The following is a 17,356-nucleotide window of genomic DNA, read 5'->3' as shown; positions in this document are numbered from 1 at the left end:
AGGTTATATTTGGGCCAAATACAAGGCAAAATGCAAGAAAGGATGCCAGTTTTTCATTTAGGCCTACCTGCTGAACTCAGACAAATAAACAGTGCTGATAAAGTCAGCCAATTTCATCCACAACTGTTCAAGAGAGGCATACAATAGGCATGTTAATGCCAATTGGATAGCTGAACATTATGTTGAAAGGTTCAGAGCTGATCCCAGTTAGGCAATTGAAGGGATCATACAAGCTGTAAAAGAAGATTGTGGTGTTGAAGTGTCCAAACTGAAAGCATGGAGAGCAAGAAATGCTGCTATGACATTTATCAACGGTGATAAGACGGAATAACTTTCTAGCCTTCATGATTACAAGCTAGAACTCTTGAGAAGTAATCCAGGAAGCACAATAGTTTTTGGTTTGAATGAAGGTGTTTTTAACAGTATGTATGTGTGCTTTGCTGCATTGAGGAAAAGATTTAAGTTTTGTAGGCCTTTCATATCTTTGGATGGTTGTTGGCTGAAAGGAGTATTTGGAGGACAGCTTCTCGTAGCTGTTGGTTTAGATGCAAATGACTGCATCTATCTAGTTGCATGGTGTGTTGTGCAAAAACAAAATAAGAAGAACTGGAAATGGTTTTTGGAGCTGCTGGCTCAAGATGTGGGGATAAAAAATAGTTATCATTGGGTGTTTATGACTGACAGGTAGAAGGTAAATACTCTTCACAATTTGCTTTTTTATTCCTTCATATATTTTGGCATAATGGTATTAATTGTGTGTTGTTCATTTGGAATAGGGTCTTATTCCTGCCATTGAAGAACTATTCCCTAATTCTATACATAGGTTTTGTGTTAGACATGTGCATAATAAATTTAGGAAGAAATTTAATAGTCGAGGGTTAAAAGAACTTGTGTGGGGTGCTGCTAAGGCAAGTTATGTCCAGATTTTTCAAAGGATAATGGAGAAGTTTGCAGCAGCATCACATCAAGGACATAACTACATGAATAGCATCCCTCCTCATCACTGGTCTAGATCTCATTTTAGGACTGATGCTAAGTGTGACATGTTGTTAAACAACTTATGTGAGTGTTTTAACAATTTTATCTTAGATGCTAGAAGCAAGGGTGTGATAGCTATGAATGAGGTTATAAGAACAAAATTAATGAAGAGGATACATAAAAACAGGGATGCTATGAAAAGAGTGGCGTCTGCTTACTGCCCTAAGATATTGAAAAATCTAGAAAAATGCAAAGAACTTTGCTGGATGTTTACAACAGAGTGGTCTGGAGGTGAGAGATTTCAAGTGGTTGGCCTAGGGGGACAGTTTGTAATTGATAAATAAGAAATGACATGCACATGTAGGAGGTGGGATCTAACTGGAATATCTTGTTGTCATGTTGTATGTGCAATTTGGTATAATAATGAGAACCCTGAATTTTATATACATGACTTCTACAAGGTTGAAACATACCTAAAATGCTATAGCCATTTGATTAACCCAACCACCAGTAAAGAATTTTGGCCCAAGGCAACTGCCCCACCAGTCTTACCCTCCAAACCAATAAAACCTAGAAAAGGCAGACCTGCTAGAAAGAGAAGGTTAGAGGAAGAAGAGATGGAGGGTCTGATCAGAAATGGTAAGGTCACCAAGAAGGGCTCTGTGATGACATACACAGTTTGTGGTGCTAAGGGCCACAACAAGAGGTTTCATGGTGCTGGTGCTTCTACAAGGACGGAAAAACTGCCTGTAAGTATGCCATTCTTCTCATTTACTTATGCCTGTAAGTATACCCAATTGGTACCAAACTGTGTTCTTTTATATCAAATTGGTACCAAACATTGGTAACTTATATCCAATTGATACCAAACATTGGTTACTTATATCCAATTGGTATATAATACCCCTTCAATTTCTTTCTTTCTTATTGTAGGTGATGAGGAAGACAAAAAAACAACAAAATGAAAAGGAATCAAATGCTGCAACTACTGCTGCACATAATGTAGATGACCAACCTGATCATGTAGCTCCTACAGGCATAGCTCCTTTAGGGACAGCTTCAACATTTGATAATTTATCACCGCTAATACCATTGTCACAGGTAAGTAATATGTCACCTCTAATATTTATTCAGTAATGTCAACTGTATGCTAACTTGAGACTTTATTATACAGTTATTCAATGTAACACTATCAGCAAAAGAATCATAAAAACCTGCAGTTCACTTTACTACATCACCTTCAAAACCTACCAACAAGAAGAGTAAAAGCATTAATGATTTGTTGAGTGAGCTGCCACCAGATTTGGGCATTGGAAGACTTTCACAAACACAGAAAGGAGGAACTGAAGCTAAGGGAAAAAAGACTTTCAAAACCCCAGGGTTGTTGAGCAAAGATATTGGGGCTAAAGGAGTTACCATAATAACAAAACAAGACAAAGGAAAACAGAAGATTGATGGAAGTATTTCAACAAATAAGAGAGCTTGGGTGCCTCCAGGAAATGCAAAGAACAAAGGAATTACAATTGGAAACCCTAAAAAATAATGTTTATTTTGGTTGTTGTGTTGTTAATATGTTAATATATGTATGGACCTGACATGTGCTCCTTTGACAGAATTTCATTTTTTGTAATGGCTTTTGACAACCTTTGGTGTAGGGTTCATGTGCATAGAATTTCCACATCCATTCACTTTTTGTTTAAAGATTTCATTATTTAAAGTAATCAACATAGTACAATTATTTTCACTTAATTTATCTATTGCGAGGATTGCTCTATATAGGACATGGCTGTGCATATTTATCATAACAGTAACATTCAAATGAAGCAATATTAATCAACTACTGTAAGAACCAAATACTCATTTATCATTTCATTCATTCATCAGTAAATTACATAAGTAACAGTAGTTGTAAATACTATTGTATCCAAAGTACATCTTTAAGTAAAGCTATATTTCTAAATAACAATCCTAGCCACACCATAACAGCCAAGCTTAGACAGGTCCATTTTGCACTTCATGCTCCTTCTTTCTTCTTTCATTTTCTGCAGCTTTGAATTTAGCAAACTAATCCATTATTGTACTCATTCAGCAGCTCAGTTGTAAGGTCAAATTCACCACTGTTCATTTTTAAGTTAATAAAATGACAAATGAAGAACATGTACAAGAAGAAGGTTCTTCATTACAACTCAAAACATATCAATGTAAGCTAAGACAACATCCCCAAAACTTACTATAAGAGAGCATAACCAAACTTGCGCCCAGATTTCCTTTTTGTTCGAGAGACGAAGCTTCACTTTCAGTTGTTTTTGCAAAGCTTCACTTTCAGTTCGAGAGACGAAGTCACCATGCACATGTAGATCAGTGGCTCAACCCCAACACTAAACACACTCTCAGTTGTTTCTTGCTCCATTTATTCGACACGATAAAGAACAAGGAAGCCATAGAATCGATTATTAAAGAAAGTAAATCGATCAATATAATAAAAACTAGGTTTCATAAATTGGGAATTTTCCTGATTTAGGGTTATTTATTTAGGGTTTAGGGTTATAAATTGGGAATAAAAACTAGATGTTCTTAATTGCTGAGTTGGATAACTATTTGTTGAGTCAGCATCAAATGTAGCAAGTGGTGTGTTATCCTTCATAAATCCGACAGCCACATCAGCAAATAAGTGCCGGATTCCTCATTGGTATTGGCGGAAGATACATAAATAATAGGAGTGGTACCAAAAAGAAACAAATTGAAGGTTTGGTACCATTTAGAAAAAAGTGTGAAGGTTTGGTACCAGCGGGGCATTTAACCCACCTTCTTCTTATTCAGGCTTATCTCTTGTTCCTTTTTGGATATGATCATCAATGATCTTCTGGTAGAAAGTATCAAATTCTTGAAAGTTTCTTTTAAGTCTTGCATGGAGACCTGTTATTCTATCAACAATCCAACCTACATAAGGAAAGAAATCAGCTGCATAAAAACTCCCCATCAAAGCGAAAGCATCATGAATAACTTCCTGAAATCTTTCATGTCCAAATCCTCTTTCTTGAAAACTTTTGCCAAAAGCTACTCTTCATGTTATATTAGCAGTAAGAATCATAGCCTTTTCACTGAGATCTACAGGAGAAGAAGAAGATTTTGAAATGGAATGAATTAGCAAAGACACCTCTTCTTCTCTAACGAATTGAAAAGGCTGCACTCTTTTAGTACTAAAGATAAAAGAGTTCAAGAATATAAAGCTTTCTCATATTTCTCCAGTAATCACCATAAGGTGTAAAAGCTATAGCAAGATAGTTGTAAGAGAGCTTTCCAGTACTAGTTAAAAGAGGTCTGCTACAACTACTGAGATCATGAGTTTTCAGGAGTTTTATTACAATAAATATTTCTTGTTAAAATCTGACTAAGAAAACTCTATGGAAAAAAAAATTTAGTAAGAAAAAAAAAGTACATTATTTATGTAGAAACTTGCGCCATAATACTATTTCGTTAAAAATTTTTACTAGGAAAACCCAATGGGATAAAACCTAAGCTAACAGAAAAAGATTAAAGTACATCAAAATCTTCCCCTCATGAAAACATGACTTCTAATAAGGATTTCTTAGTCGGCGCATGCCAATTTTGTTCACCAACTTCTCAACTGTTGTTGTAAGGAGTGTTTTTGTAGAACATTTTTTCAAATTATCAATAGATCGAATTTGATGAATATCTAAAACTCTTTGCTTTTGAAGCTCATGTGTTAAAAGAAATTTTGGCAAAATGTGATTGGTTCTATCTCCTTTAATATATCCTTCTTTCAGTTAATACAAGCATCATTATCTTCATATAGCATTGTTGGCCTTTTTTTATCAAATGGGATATCACATATTTTTTTAATATGTTGAATCATAGATCTCAACTATATGTCTTCTCTACTAGCTTCATACATTACTAATATTTCAACATGATTAGATGATGTGACAGTTAGAGTTACTTAATAGAACGCCAAGATATAGCAGTGCCACCGTATGTAAACAAGTAACCCATTTGTTATGACAGTCTGACCTAGAGAAGCGATCCGACGAGTGTGGGAAGTGGACGCTGGGGCAAGGATAGGATGCTTGGACAATGAGCGGCTTTTGACAGGCTTCTAGGATGGCAAACACTCTAAGGTACGGGGGTATATGAATGAATCGAATTGCATCAAATGAGGCGGAGAATGGTTGATACATATATGTAAAGAGTTGAAACTAATCACATGAGGTGCCTTTTGGTTGTTTGGCTGCAGAGTTGTAGGAACTCCAAAGTTAAATGTGCTTGGTTCAAAGAAATTTTAAGATGGGTGACCTCAAAGCGGACAATATCTTATATGATCTGGTTCTGGATCGTTACATTTATGATTGAGCTTTATGTGGACTGGATAAATATTCAGCATCTGCAAATCCAATTAATTTTGACTTCGAGTCTTATGGATAAAATAAGCTCATATCTTATGTATCACGTAAATAACAGAAAACTTATTTCATATCATTTCAATCTCTTCAAGTTAGTGAGTAACTATATCTTGCTAGCAGATCCACAAAAAATGTTATATCAGGTCTTGTATAATTAGTAAGAGACATTAATGCTCCAATAGCACCAATATATAATACTTCTTGATCAAGTATTTTTTTTCACCATCTTTTTAAGATGAAAATGGTTCTTTTTTATATCCAGATGTCTAACAATCATAGGAGATCCCATTGGATGAGATTTATCCAGATTAAAATATTTTTATTATCTTTTCAATATAAGTTGACTGATGAAAAGAAATATCTCCCAATAAATATTTGATCTGCAGGCCAAGATAAATATTTTTTTTATCCCAAATCTTTCATTTAAATTCATTTTTTAAATAAGTTATTATTTTTATCAACTCTTTAGTTGTCCCAATGATATTTAAATCATCAACATAAACTGCAATTATAGTAAAATCAGGATTTGTTTTCTTAATAAAAATATATGGATAAATTGAATTATTACGATATCCTTCGTTCAAAAGATATTCACTTTTATACCACATTTGTCCAGATTATTTTAATTCGTACAAAATTTTTTGTAGCTGAATTGAATTCCTTTTCGTTGTTTTGAGCTACATACGTCAGACATTTTTAGTCCTTCAGAAACTTTCATATAAATATCATTATCAAGTGATCCATATAAATAAGCTATAACGACATCCGTAAAATACATATGAAGTCCTTCTAAACTCTTAAGACATTCAATTATAAATGAAGATTTATATCCAATGTATATTCTTAATCTCCTCCGAGGTCCTATTTTTGTGCGATGTGGTGCATCAATTAGGATATAAACAACACATCTAGAAATTCTCAAATGAGAAATATTTAGCTCCTGGCCAAAAACTAACTGTAATGATAAAAATTTATGATAAATAATTGACCTGATGCGAATAATAGTGGTTGTATGTAAAATTGCATATTCCCAAGCAATTATTGGGAGGTGTATTTTAATAAGAAATGGTCTAGCTATTAATCGGAGACGTTTAACAAAAAATTCTGCTAGACCATTTTGAATATAAACATAAGCTACTGGATGTTCAATAGTTATTCCTATTGATATGTAATGATCATTAAATGCCTTATACATAAACTCACAAGCATTATCAAGACAAATTGTCTTAATAGCATATTCTAAAGATTATGCACTGAATCAAATTATTTGAAAAAGTAATCTAGCAAATGCCAGATTTCGAATTGATAATAAATAAATATGTGTCCATCTTGTTGATACATTTATTAACACCATAAAACATTTAAATGGTCCACATGGTGGATAAATTAGTCCACAAATATTATATTTTGAATCACTTCAGTTTTAAATTGCTTCATATCTGAATCATTTCGTGTTAGAATAGTTTTATTAAATTATACTTTTGGCCAGTATAAAATTTCGCTGAATCAAGTTTCTAAGTTTAAATCAGTCTGTGTCGTCTCGAACGTTGCCCTTCCAAGATCAACTTTACAAACGCACGGTTGTTTTAGAAAGAAAAAAAGACAAATTAGTGGTTGATAAAAGTTATATTTCTAGCTTTTGAAGGAGAGATATTGATACTTGGCTAGCATCAACCAACATGTTGGGCCCTAAAATTGTTTCACATTAAAGGAAATCAAGTGACATATCTAAATTCCTATATGATTTACTTTTATATATTGGCTTTCAAGATTTTATTTTTTATTAATTTATTTTATTTTTTTACACTTTTTATTCTTTAAAATTTTATTTTTGCTACTGGACGTACTTTGAAGTCGCTTTTGAAGTTTATGGTCCTTGTTTTCATCCTTATTATTTTCTTCTTTTCAATAATGTCAATCTATAAATAAAAACATATTTAAATAAAAAATAAATAAAGCTCAAAAACCTCAGAAACAATCTAAAAAATATATTCAATAATATAATTACATCACTACACGTATACAGCCTCAATTGCTAATTAGGACTCGTCTTAAAAATTATTTTTAATTATTTAATATGATTTGTGGTTGCAGGTTATAAATAGCAATATTATCTGATACTTTCTAAAGCTTTATAAATATCAACCTTTTTTTGTTCTTTACGTGGGTGGATTTCTATAATTTCTTTTTGAAATTGAGCTATTTTAGTTATAACTATAACTAGTTAAAAATTTAATTTTTTTTAACTCTATGAAAAGAAGTTCAAACCTTTTTAATAAGATTAACTTTTAGTATTCTTATATAGTTTGTTCTTTTTATTCAATTATAGAATTTTTGGTGCTTTAGCTGCAAGGAGTTCATTGAATTTGTACTTGAATCATCCTAAATAAATTCCAATTTAGCAAACCATTGGGATACTTTTACTCCTTTTAATTGCTTTTTCTATGATAATTTAAGTCTTACTCTTGTGTTTACTTGAAGATTATTACTTTGTAAATTCTAGTTATTGATTAAAAATTTAGACAATAAATCTAGTTTTTTTATTTATGTAATATGATCCTGTTAGATTATGTTAATTCATGTTTAGAACAGTTAACGTTTTGAATTTTTAAGAAGAAAATACAAATCTTGTTAGAATTTTTTCAATTAGCTCTTCAAAAAATAAAACTTGTAGTTTTTTTTTTTCAATTTACTAGTCTTATAGATATAGGATTCTTTTTTATGGAGAAAAAATAGGTCTAATTATGGCTTTTAAACAACAAGTTGATAAATATTGAAAGAAGCTTGCAATTATGTTGTCTACTTATGCAAAATCCAAGAAAGCTGAAGGTTTTGGTAAGGAGTCTGAATCATGTGGCAGGCTTAAAGAGGTGGATAGGCCAAAAAAATTTAGAGGAAGAACCTTAATGTAATTATTATGTGGTTTTTCTATTAATATACTATACATGATGGTAAATATTTCTATGGTTTTAGTAATAGGATTATATACTTTGAAGCTAAGTATATACTATTTTCTCTTAGATATATTTTAAATTGTAGATTTTATTTGTTTGAATTTGTTATGAAGGGATAATGCTCTAATGGTCACTTAAATTTGCTCTATCTCTCATTTGGGTCACTAATTTTTATTTCGTTTCATTTTGGTCATTCAACTTTCATTTCAGTAGCAATGGTAGTCATTCCATGGTAAATATACAAAACATGACGCGTTTAAATCGCCTTATGATTGTGTGATACAAATCTAAAGCTTAATCCTAGTTACTATCCTAATTATATTAGTGATTTAACTCATTGTTCTAAATAAGGGTCAAAAGGTATAATGATGGCCCATTTCAAACAATTTGTTTCTCTAATTGCTTGTTCTCCCTCCCTCTCTCCCTTCACCTCAACTTAGGAAACAAAGTCTCATTAAAATGACAATCATTAAATCTCCGAGTAAAGACATCCTCCGTCAATGGCTCAAGATATTTAATTATAAATGAAGATTCATATCCAATGTATATTCTTAATCTCCTATGAGGTCCTATTTTTGTGCGATGTGGGGTATCAATTAGGACATAAACAACACAACTAAAAATGTCCAAATGAGAAATATTTGGCTGGCCAAAAACACAATTGTAATAATGAAAATTTATGATAACTAGTTGACCTAATACGAATAATAGTTGTACGTAAAATTGTATGTCCTCAAGCAATTATTGAGGGTTTATTTTAATAAGCAATGGTGTAGCTATTAATCGAAGACATTTAATAAAAGATTATGCTAGATCGTTTTGAGTATGAACATATGCTATTGGATGTTCAACAGTTATTCCAGTTGATATGCAATAATCATTAAAGACCTTATACGTAAATTCACCAGCATTATCAAGACAAATTATTTTAATAGCATTAACTAGAAATTGTGCACTGAATCAAATTATTTGAGAAAGTAATCTAATAAATGCCAGATTTCTAGTTGATAATAAACATATATGTGACCACCTTGTTGATGCATTTATTAATACCATAAAATATTTAAATGGTCCACATGATGGATGAATTGGTCCACATATATCATATTATATACATTCTAGAAATTTAGGTGATTCATTTTAGATTTTGCTCGATGAAAGCTTAATAATTAGCTTTTCTTGAGAGCAAGCCGAACATGAAAATTCATTAGATTTAAGAATCTTTTGGTTCCTCAATAGTTTTTTACATCATTGTTGATCCATGATGACCTAATCGATCATGCCAATAAGATAATATTTGGGTCAGTAAACTTCTTATTTACTACCATATTTTTTAAATAGTACACATATGTGTGTAATATAAGCTAGAAGAGAAAGCATGTAATTTCTCTGATACACTTTTCTTTTCCATTGTGAGGGTTGTAATATAGAGATATTTAAAAAATTTTACATTTGTAGTTTCAATATGATATCCATTTCAGTTAATATCTTTAAAGCTTCATAAATTTCTACGAAAGTTTGAGGAGAATGGTGTATTTTTAATAAAAAAATATGTACCTCCATGTAGCAATATATTTGCTCTTCCGGACTTTTCAATTATTCTTTTACTACTAGATATTGTATTGACATAAGTTTCTCCCATTGTTAAGTGAGAAAAATATTTCTTATCTTTTAATATAGTGTTATTAGTAGCACTATCTGCAAGACATAAATCTGCATCATATGTTCTTAATTCTACTAATAACTGAGTAGGATCTATAATATTTTACCTTTCTATATATAAATAACAAATAACATGTCAATTAATATCAATCTTTTAGAGACTAATATATTTAGTTCTTCAGAAACATAAAAATATTAATTCTCTAATAAATTGGGATACTAGTTTCAAGATATTTAGTTCTTCGGGAATTTATGGTCAAAATTCTTTAAGAATTTATATCTTAATTATTTATTTAATAGTTTTTCAAGAGCTAAAACTAATTCTAGTTCTTTATGAACTAGAATCTATAATACAAGTCCTTCGGGAACTAAAGTTTATAATACAAGTTCACTATGAGCTAAAATTTATAATACAAGTTATTCAAAAACTAAAATTTATAAAATAAGTATTTCAGAAACTATGTATAACACTAGTTCTTCAGAACAAAAAATAATTAATATTAACTAATATCAGATAATATATCTATAATAAATAAATAAATAAAATAAGATAGAAATAAAATAAAACTATGATCTTATGAAATATGCAGATATAATTGCAACATAAACTAGTATTTGGGTAAAATAAAGAAATTTAGTAGAATTTAAAAAGCCTAAAATCAAAATAAAAAAATTAGGTGCTATATACTCATTAGGACTATCAAAATAGATCTTTGTGAATTTAATAAAGATAGAGTATAGCCTCGTGTAATTTTTAAAAAATATATATGAAAAGAAAAAAAATAGCTTTATCTTGAATTTTGTTTTAAGCAATCATGTTGATAACATTTTGTGAAATAAAAAATAATAAGAAAAATAAAAAGTGTTGTAAAGAACAAGAATAAAGAAAAAAAGAAAAAAAAAGAAGAGAAGGTAATTTTTACATATGCTTGCATATTATTTCAATGATTGTAATACTTATTTACAGACGTAAAATTTATAAAAATAGAATTATATATCGTAAAATCAATCATATTTTATTTTATTACTTATTAAATTTTTAATTTTATATATATATATATATATATATATATATATATATATATATTTGAAGTAACTATTTTATTTAATAATTAACAATTTATAAAACAATAATCTAAAAGATATAAATTTGAAAATGAGATTGTAAAAGTTATTTCTTAAAAACATAATTAAAAATATCATTATTAAAATTAATATTAAAATTTTTTATTTATGTTCATGATAATTAAATTTCACAAAAATGTATTAATTTTAATAAAAAATATATATTTCATATCACATAAAGTTTTTAATTGAGCTGTTTTAAATTTCAAATTGTGTCGGTTTCGAGTTCAGATAATTTTAAATTGTATAATAAATTGATTCAATCTCAAATCACTTAAATTTTGAATCGTTTCAGATCTAAATCATTTCGTGTTGGAATAGTTTTATTAAATTATACTTTTAGGCAGTATAAAATCGCTGAATCAAGTTTCTAAGTTTAGCTCAGTCTGTGTCAGTCCAACTCTTTTAGATTTTGTTTATCAATTTTAGCAGCTTTTGATCTTGTGGAAAATGTTGTTGCAGATATTCCTGTAGCAGCTCTTGTCTTTGGTTCACCACAAGTTGGGAATAAAGCTTTCAATGACAGGTTCAAAAAGCATTCAAATCTTAAAGTTCTTCATATCAAGAATCAGATTGATGCTATTCCACACTATCCAGGACGATTGTTGGGATATGAGTATACTGGAACTGAGCTTGAAATTGATACAAGGAAGTCACCAAGCTTGAAAGGTTCAAAGAATCCTAGTGACTGGCACAATTTGCAGGCTATGTTGCATATAGTAGCAGGATGGAATGGCGATAAAGAACCATTTGAGCTAAAAGTGAAGAGAAGCTTGGCTTTAGTTAATAAATCATGTGCTTTCTTGAAAGATGAATGCTTGGTGCCTGGATCATGGTGGGTAGAGAAGAATAGAGGTATGGTCAGAGGTGACGATGGAGAATGGACGTTGGCTCCGGCGGATGAGGAGGACCAGCCTGTCCCTGAATATTGACTGTTAAAGATAGCATTTGAATGGTTGATGTTGTATTGTTGGTCTTTTTCATTTCTATCTTCTCCTTCCATCAACTTTACAAACACACTTTTGTTTTAAAAAGAAAAAGACAAATTAGCTACCGATAAATGTGAAGGGACCTTATGCCCAATAATTGGAAAAAGAAAACAAAAATTTGCAACTAACCAGTTAGATTTCTAGCTTTTGAAGGAGAGATATTGATACTCGGCTAGCATCAACCAACATGTTGGGCCCTAAAGTTGTTTCATATTAAAGGAAACCACGTGACATATCTAATTTCCTGTATAATTTACTTTTATATATTAGCTTTTGAAATTTTATTTTCTATTAATTCATTTTCTTTTTTTTTACACCTTTTATTCTTTAAAATTCTATTTTTGCTAAAGTCGCTTTTGAAGTTTATGGTGGTTGTTCTCATCCTTATTATCTTCTTCTTTTCAATAATGTCAATTTATAAATAAAAATATATTTAAATAAAAATAAAAATAGGTCAAAAACCTCAGAGACAATCTAAAAATATTTTCAATAATATCATTACATCATTGCTAATTGACTCCCATCTTAAAAATTATTTTTTAATTATTAATAAGATCTATGGTTGCAAATTATGAATAAAAATATGATTTTAAACTTTGTAAAGCTTTGTAAGTATCAATTTTTTTTATTCTTTACGTGGGTGGATCTCTATAATTTCTTTTTAAAATTGAGTTATTTTAGTTATGACTATAACCAGTTAAAAATATAATCTTTTTAACTCTATGAAAAGAAGTCCAAACCTTTTTAACAAGATTAATTTTTAGTATTAATACAGTAATGTTTGTCTTATATAGTTTGTTATTTTATTCCATTATAGAATTTTTGGTGCTTTAGCTGTAAGGAGTTCATTGAATCTGTACTTGAATCATTCTAAATAAATTCCAATTTAGCAAACTATTGGGATATTTTTACTCCATTTAATTGCTTTTTCTATGATAATTCTAGTCTTATTATTGTGTGTACTTGAAGATTATTACTTAGTAAATTGTAATTATTGATTAAAAATCGGTTCGATTAATAGCCCTAGCGACAAATATCCTAAACACTCTGGATCCCTATCCAGTTTCTAGATCAGTCTCTTCCTTCACTCCTAAGACTTAAAGATATGCATAATACAGTGACAACTTGAGGGTTCTTCTATCCATCTCATCATCTTTTTTACTAATTGTGCTTTACTATTCACATGATTATGATTAATTTTATAACATGCTCAGATTTAGATTTAATGTTCTTTATGATAAACTTGATCATCTGATTCTTATCTTGATTAGATCTGTATCTCAAGGGTTTGAATTTGATAACTTTTAGGCTAATTGATTAGATTTACATGTGAGGGTTGATTGATCAAGAGGTTTGCTATGAATGGATTAGATAAGTTGAAATTGTCGTTCGATATAGATGTGCTTTTCAAGAAAGTTCTAAGTTTCATATATGTTATATGATGAATCTCCTTTTTTTGTTAATCTGCCTCTTTCATTGCCAACATGCTTAGGATTCATTAGACTCTTTATTTGTGTTTGTTTCTTTATGAATGATTAGTCAATCTAGCATGTTAGATAGTTAATTATTAGATTTGTTTATGTTTTGGCTAAGATTAATGCATGTTTGTTATGAGTTGCCATTTTCATGTGCTTGGGCTTCAACCCGCTATTCTATAGATGATCTGCTTTATTTTCTTTATTTTAATCACATGCTAATTATTTTCGCCTTATTTTCATGTATGTTGATCAATTCTGGGGGTGCTTCGAAGCTTGGAATGGTTAAAAATTAAAAACTCATCAAAATTGATCAATATGTAGTTTGGGGAGCCACAGCACCGACCGGCTCAACATACAGCCGATTGACTGTGTGAGAGCCAATCGACTTTGCTCTATAACTGATCCGCTATTCATTCCTTATCCGCCCATTTTTTGCTGATTTCATCTAATTTCACTTTTTTTGCCTGTTTTAGCTAGTTTTTACTTATTTTAAGCCAAGTAGTTATAGGAGATTTGTAATTTTATTATTCTTCTTGCTTTCTTTTGCTTTTATTTTGTATTATGTACTATGTAAAAATAGTGGAAAAATATTTAATTTGTTAGGTGATTGCTAATTTAAAATGAACTCAAATAGACATGAATAAAATTAGACTTAGGCATGAAATCTATCATTTATTAGGTTAATGAGATGGTAAACAGGCTTAATCTCTAAAATCAAAATAGAATTAGGTCGGCTTTTCCATTATTAACTTATAAATTAACCCATTTGGACTGAGAAACCTAAAATAGGCCTTTACATGTAAAAAGTAATCCATTTAGGTTAAAGGCTGGAAAACTTAGATTAAATCAAAGAAAGTGCGATGGACTCAATGGGCCTTTTGCATGAAATATGAGTAGCTAATTATAGTAAATAACAGGTAAGATTGGGCTAGGCTTAATAAAACTAGGCTAGAACTAGGTAGACCCATGTCATGTTGTATTGCTTACGTGTAGAAAATATTATGTTGCACTTATAGAGAATAGGCTACTAACTATAAAATTAAAGATAGAAATATATAATTAAGGAAATTGATTTTCGGATCCATCTCTAGATTCGGCGATGCTTGTTTAAGGAATCTAGTTATACCATAAATTTATAAAAAAAGTTTCCTAGTAATTACCAAGGTGACGACTCCCTTCTCCGTACTAGTGTTAGTGATTGATTAGCATGTCCTCAATTAAGTTGAAAAGCCTTGTAGTGTCGTGGTCGCTAAAAGTACTTAGATGCACGGGCTACCCACAAACTTCTTATTTATAATCTTCTCCATTTTAGTCTTGCATATTAGTTGCTTATGTAGGGTATCCCTTTGTGCCTTCAGATGAGCAAAGCACCCCTTCTTGAAAGGTGGAAGCTCTAAATCTATCCACTAGAACAACATGCAAACATCATAGTAATGCAATCATAAATAATCAAGTTAGCTTCATTAATTGTATAATTTCATATCAATTAACAATAAATTATTAACCTTGAAAAAAAAAATCAAGTTAAATTTTTTCATTCGACACCAATAAAATCTCCTCGTTAGGTTCTTATTCGTTATAAATGCCAATAAATCAACATGCATGTCGTGACTGAAAGTGCTGAATAGGAATCCAAGAGAGGGAGTGAATTATATACTTCTTAATAATTTATGACTTAAAATCAAGACCAATGATCTGTTACATAAATGATAAAGTTTAGTAGGAGTTTGATTATGAGCTTGATGCTCACTACACATATATCTAATTAAGCTTAGTGAACTGATTGTTAGATACCTATAGTAGTAAGCTAGCTATTTCAACTTGTACCTCAAACAACAACAACTTATATACTTGTTTCTTTGAATAAGTGAGAGACATGAGATGCAAATATTGTAGAGTGTTTACTTGAGGAAAATTAGATGTCTGAATCAACAATTATTGAATTTAATAGCAATTAGATGAATAATCAAGTTTTGAAGATAGATATCTTATAAATTAAATAAAGATTAACATAATATTTACCTTGGTTTGGTACAAAGACCTACATCTAATCCTTAAGGATCATACCTCAAGATTATCTCCACTATTTTGACTCTATTAATGGATAGAGATCATGCCTTACAATGTCTACTACTAAGAGACTTGATATAATTCGAGATATCCCTACTTTAACTATCATAGAGAAATTATTAGGTTTCTGTCAACCTATCACTTACTTCAATAGGTTCAGGTGGACCTCTCACAGACTTTGGCAAGGGAGGATGTGTCACCCTATAAATTACAAGCTTTACTACATGGTGCTTGATAACCTTAATAAGAGAATTTTCTTTGAAAAGCGAAATAAAAATATGCAAAATTCTTATATGGATCAAGTGCAAGTTAAATGCAAGGAAAACTAGTATTGGAAAGCAATAAATGTAAACACTTAAGAATGAAAGAAGAAGTAGATGAAGAGTGATAAATGCAACTTTCAGCTCTTGAGGATTTTGAAAAGTAAATGCAATTCTTTCCATATTGATTTTTAGTAGGTGATTCATATATTCGTAGAGCAATAAAAAAAACTAGTTGTTAGATCTAAGGTTTAAATATGTATAAAGAAATCATTTTAAGTTTTGCTTAAAATCTCTTTACAATTGTTGATCTAGACATATGATAATTTTTATATCTTTCTATCAGTAGACATTAGAAAGTTATCAAAAAACTTTGTCTCTGTGACAAACAATTAAAGTTGACATATTGAGATTGTTTTTACTTCAACCAATCTGAGCTAGCCACTTGGACAAATGTGAGGAGTACGTAAGTGTGTGGAAACTAATCTGTCAGTTCAGAAAGCAGGTAGATACCTTAAAGATATCGAACAAATATCTGATCTAAAGTAGAAACCTTAAAATCGTGATTTTATGTCTTTTGAATTACTTTGAGAAAATCAAACTATGTTTTTTTCATGATTTAAAATCTTACGGTGTACAAAAAGGCTTATCTTCTTTTGAAAAAGACACTTATATTCCTTAATGGAGATTGCTTGATATATAAACTTCTTTTGAAGTGCATTGCTGATTTTCCTTAGTTAAGATAGATGTTTGATGGAGCTCTTCTACTTTGCCAGTAATTTGATCCAGTTCAACCTGCATTGTTAAACATCCGTATATACAGTATATAGTTTTGTTATTATCAAAATTCATATCATTAGCTTCTTGGAGCTAACAGTGACCATGCATAGAAGGAACTTACTGTTATAAGAAATGTAAGAGACTGGCTGAAGTGAGTTTAGTGTTAAGTAATTGAAGAAGATATTTTCATATCTTCACTTAGAGATGCTATTATAGTTTGTTTCGAGTGTATATTAGAGGAAAGAGAAGAGAATGAAAAGACGAAAAAGAAGAATTAGCTTAAAATTGGTTTTAAGGTTTTAAATTTTAAATTTAGAGATTACAATAATGAAAATGGTACATTCTGAGTTTGAAGTTGATATGAATCCCATGTGGCTCTTATTCCATCCACATTATAATTTTTTAATCTGCTTTGTAAAGTTTAATGATTCGTATTACAAAAATTAGATAGGTCAGAGTTTTGAATGCTAAAATTGAAAAAAAATACATAAAAAATGCTAAAGCCCGTTATCTTTTAATTTGCAATAAAATGAAAAATTTGACCTCAATGAACAACAATCTCTATTATCAATTATATATCCAAATATATTTGGGCATGTGCGCACATGATTAAATAAGTTATGGAAAGAGTGAAAATGT

General features: G+C 30.2%; 1 protein-coding gene and 1 pseudogene across 1 annotated transcript; one reads left to right on the top strand and one right to left on the bottom strand.

The window, feature by feature from the left end:
* Positions 1–3,790: 3,790 nt before the first annotated feature.
* On the bottom strand, positions 3,791–4,992 carry LOC112535340 (annotated as a pseudogene).
* A 3,199-nt stretch (positions 4,993–8,191) lies between these two features.
* On the top strand, positions 8,192–12,072 carry LOC112535341 (phospholipase A1-IIdelta). Its single transcript, XM_048376914.1, has 2 exons — positions 8,192–8,234; positions 11,603–12,072. The coding sequence occupies exons 1-2, from the start codon at positions 8,192–8,194 to the stop codon at positions 12,070–12,072; spliced, it is 513 nt and encodes a 170-aa protein (XP_048232871.1).
* Positions 12,073–17,356: the final 5,284 nt, after the last annotated feature.

Source organism: Ricinus communis, chromosome 7 (assembly GCF_019578655.1).
Source record: "Ricinus communis isolate WT05 ecotype wild-type chromosome 7, ASM1957865v1, whole genome shotgun sequence".
Taxonomy (NCBI): Eukaryota; Viridiplantae; Streptophyta; class Magnoliopsida; order Malpighiales; family Euphorbiaceae; genus Ricinus; species Ricinus communis.
This window is presented reverse-complemented; position numbering and strand designations above follow the sequence as displayed.

What these genes read in the sequence shown, in the direction of transcription:
- LOC112535341 (XM_048376914.1), top strand. Translation starts at nt 8,192, where the DNA reads ATGTTGTCTACTTATGCAAAATCCAAGAAAGCTGAAGGTTTTG. An exon ending in CAAGAAAGCTGAAGGTTTTG is followed by an intron (nt 8,235 to 11,602) that starts GTAAGGAGTCTG and finishes ATGTTGTTGCAG; the next exon opens with ATATTCCTGTAGCAGCTCTT.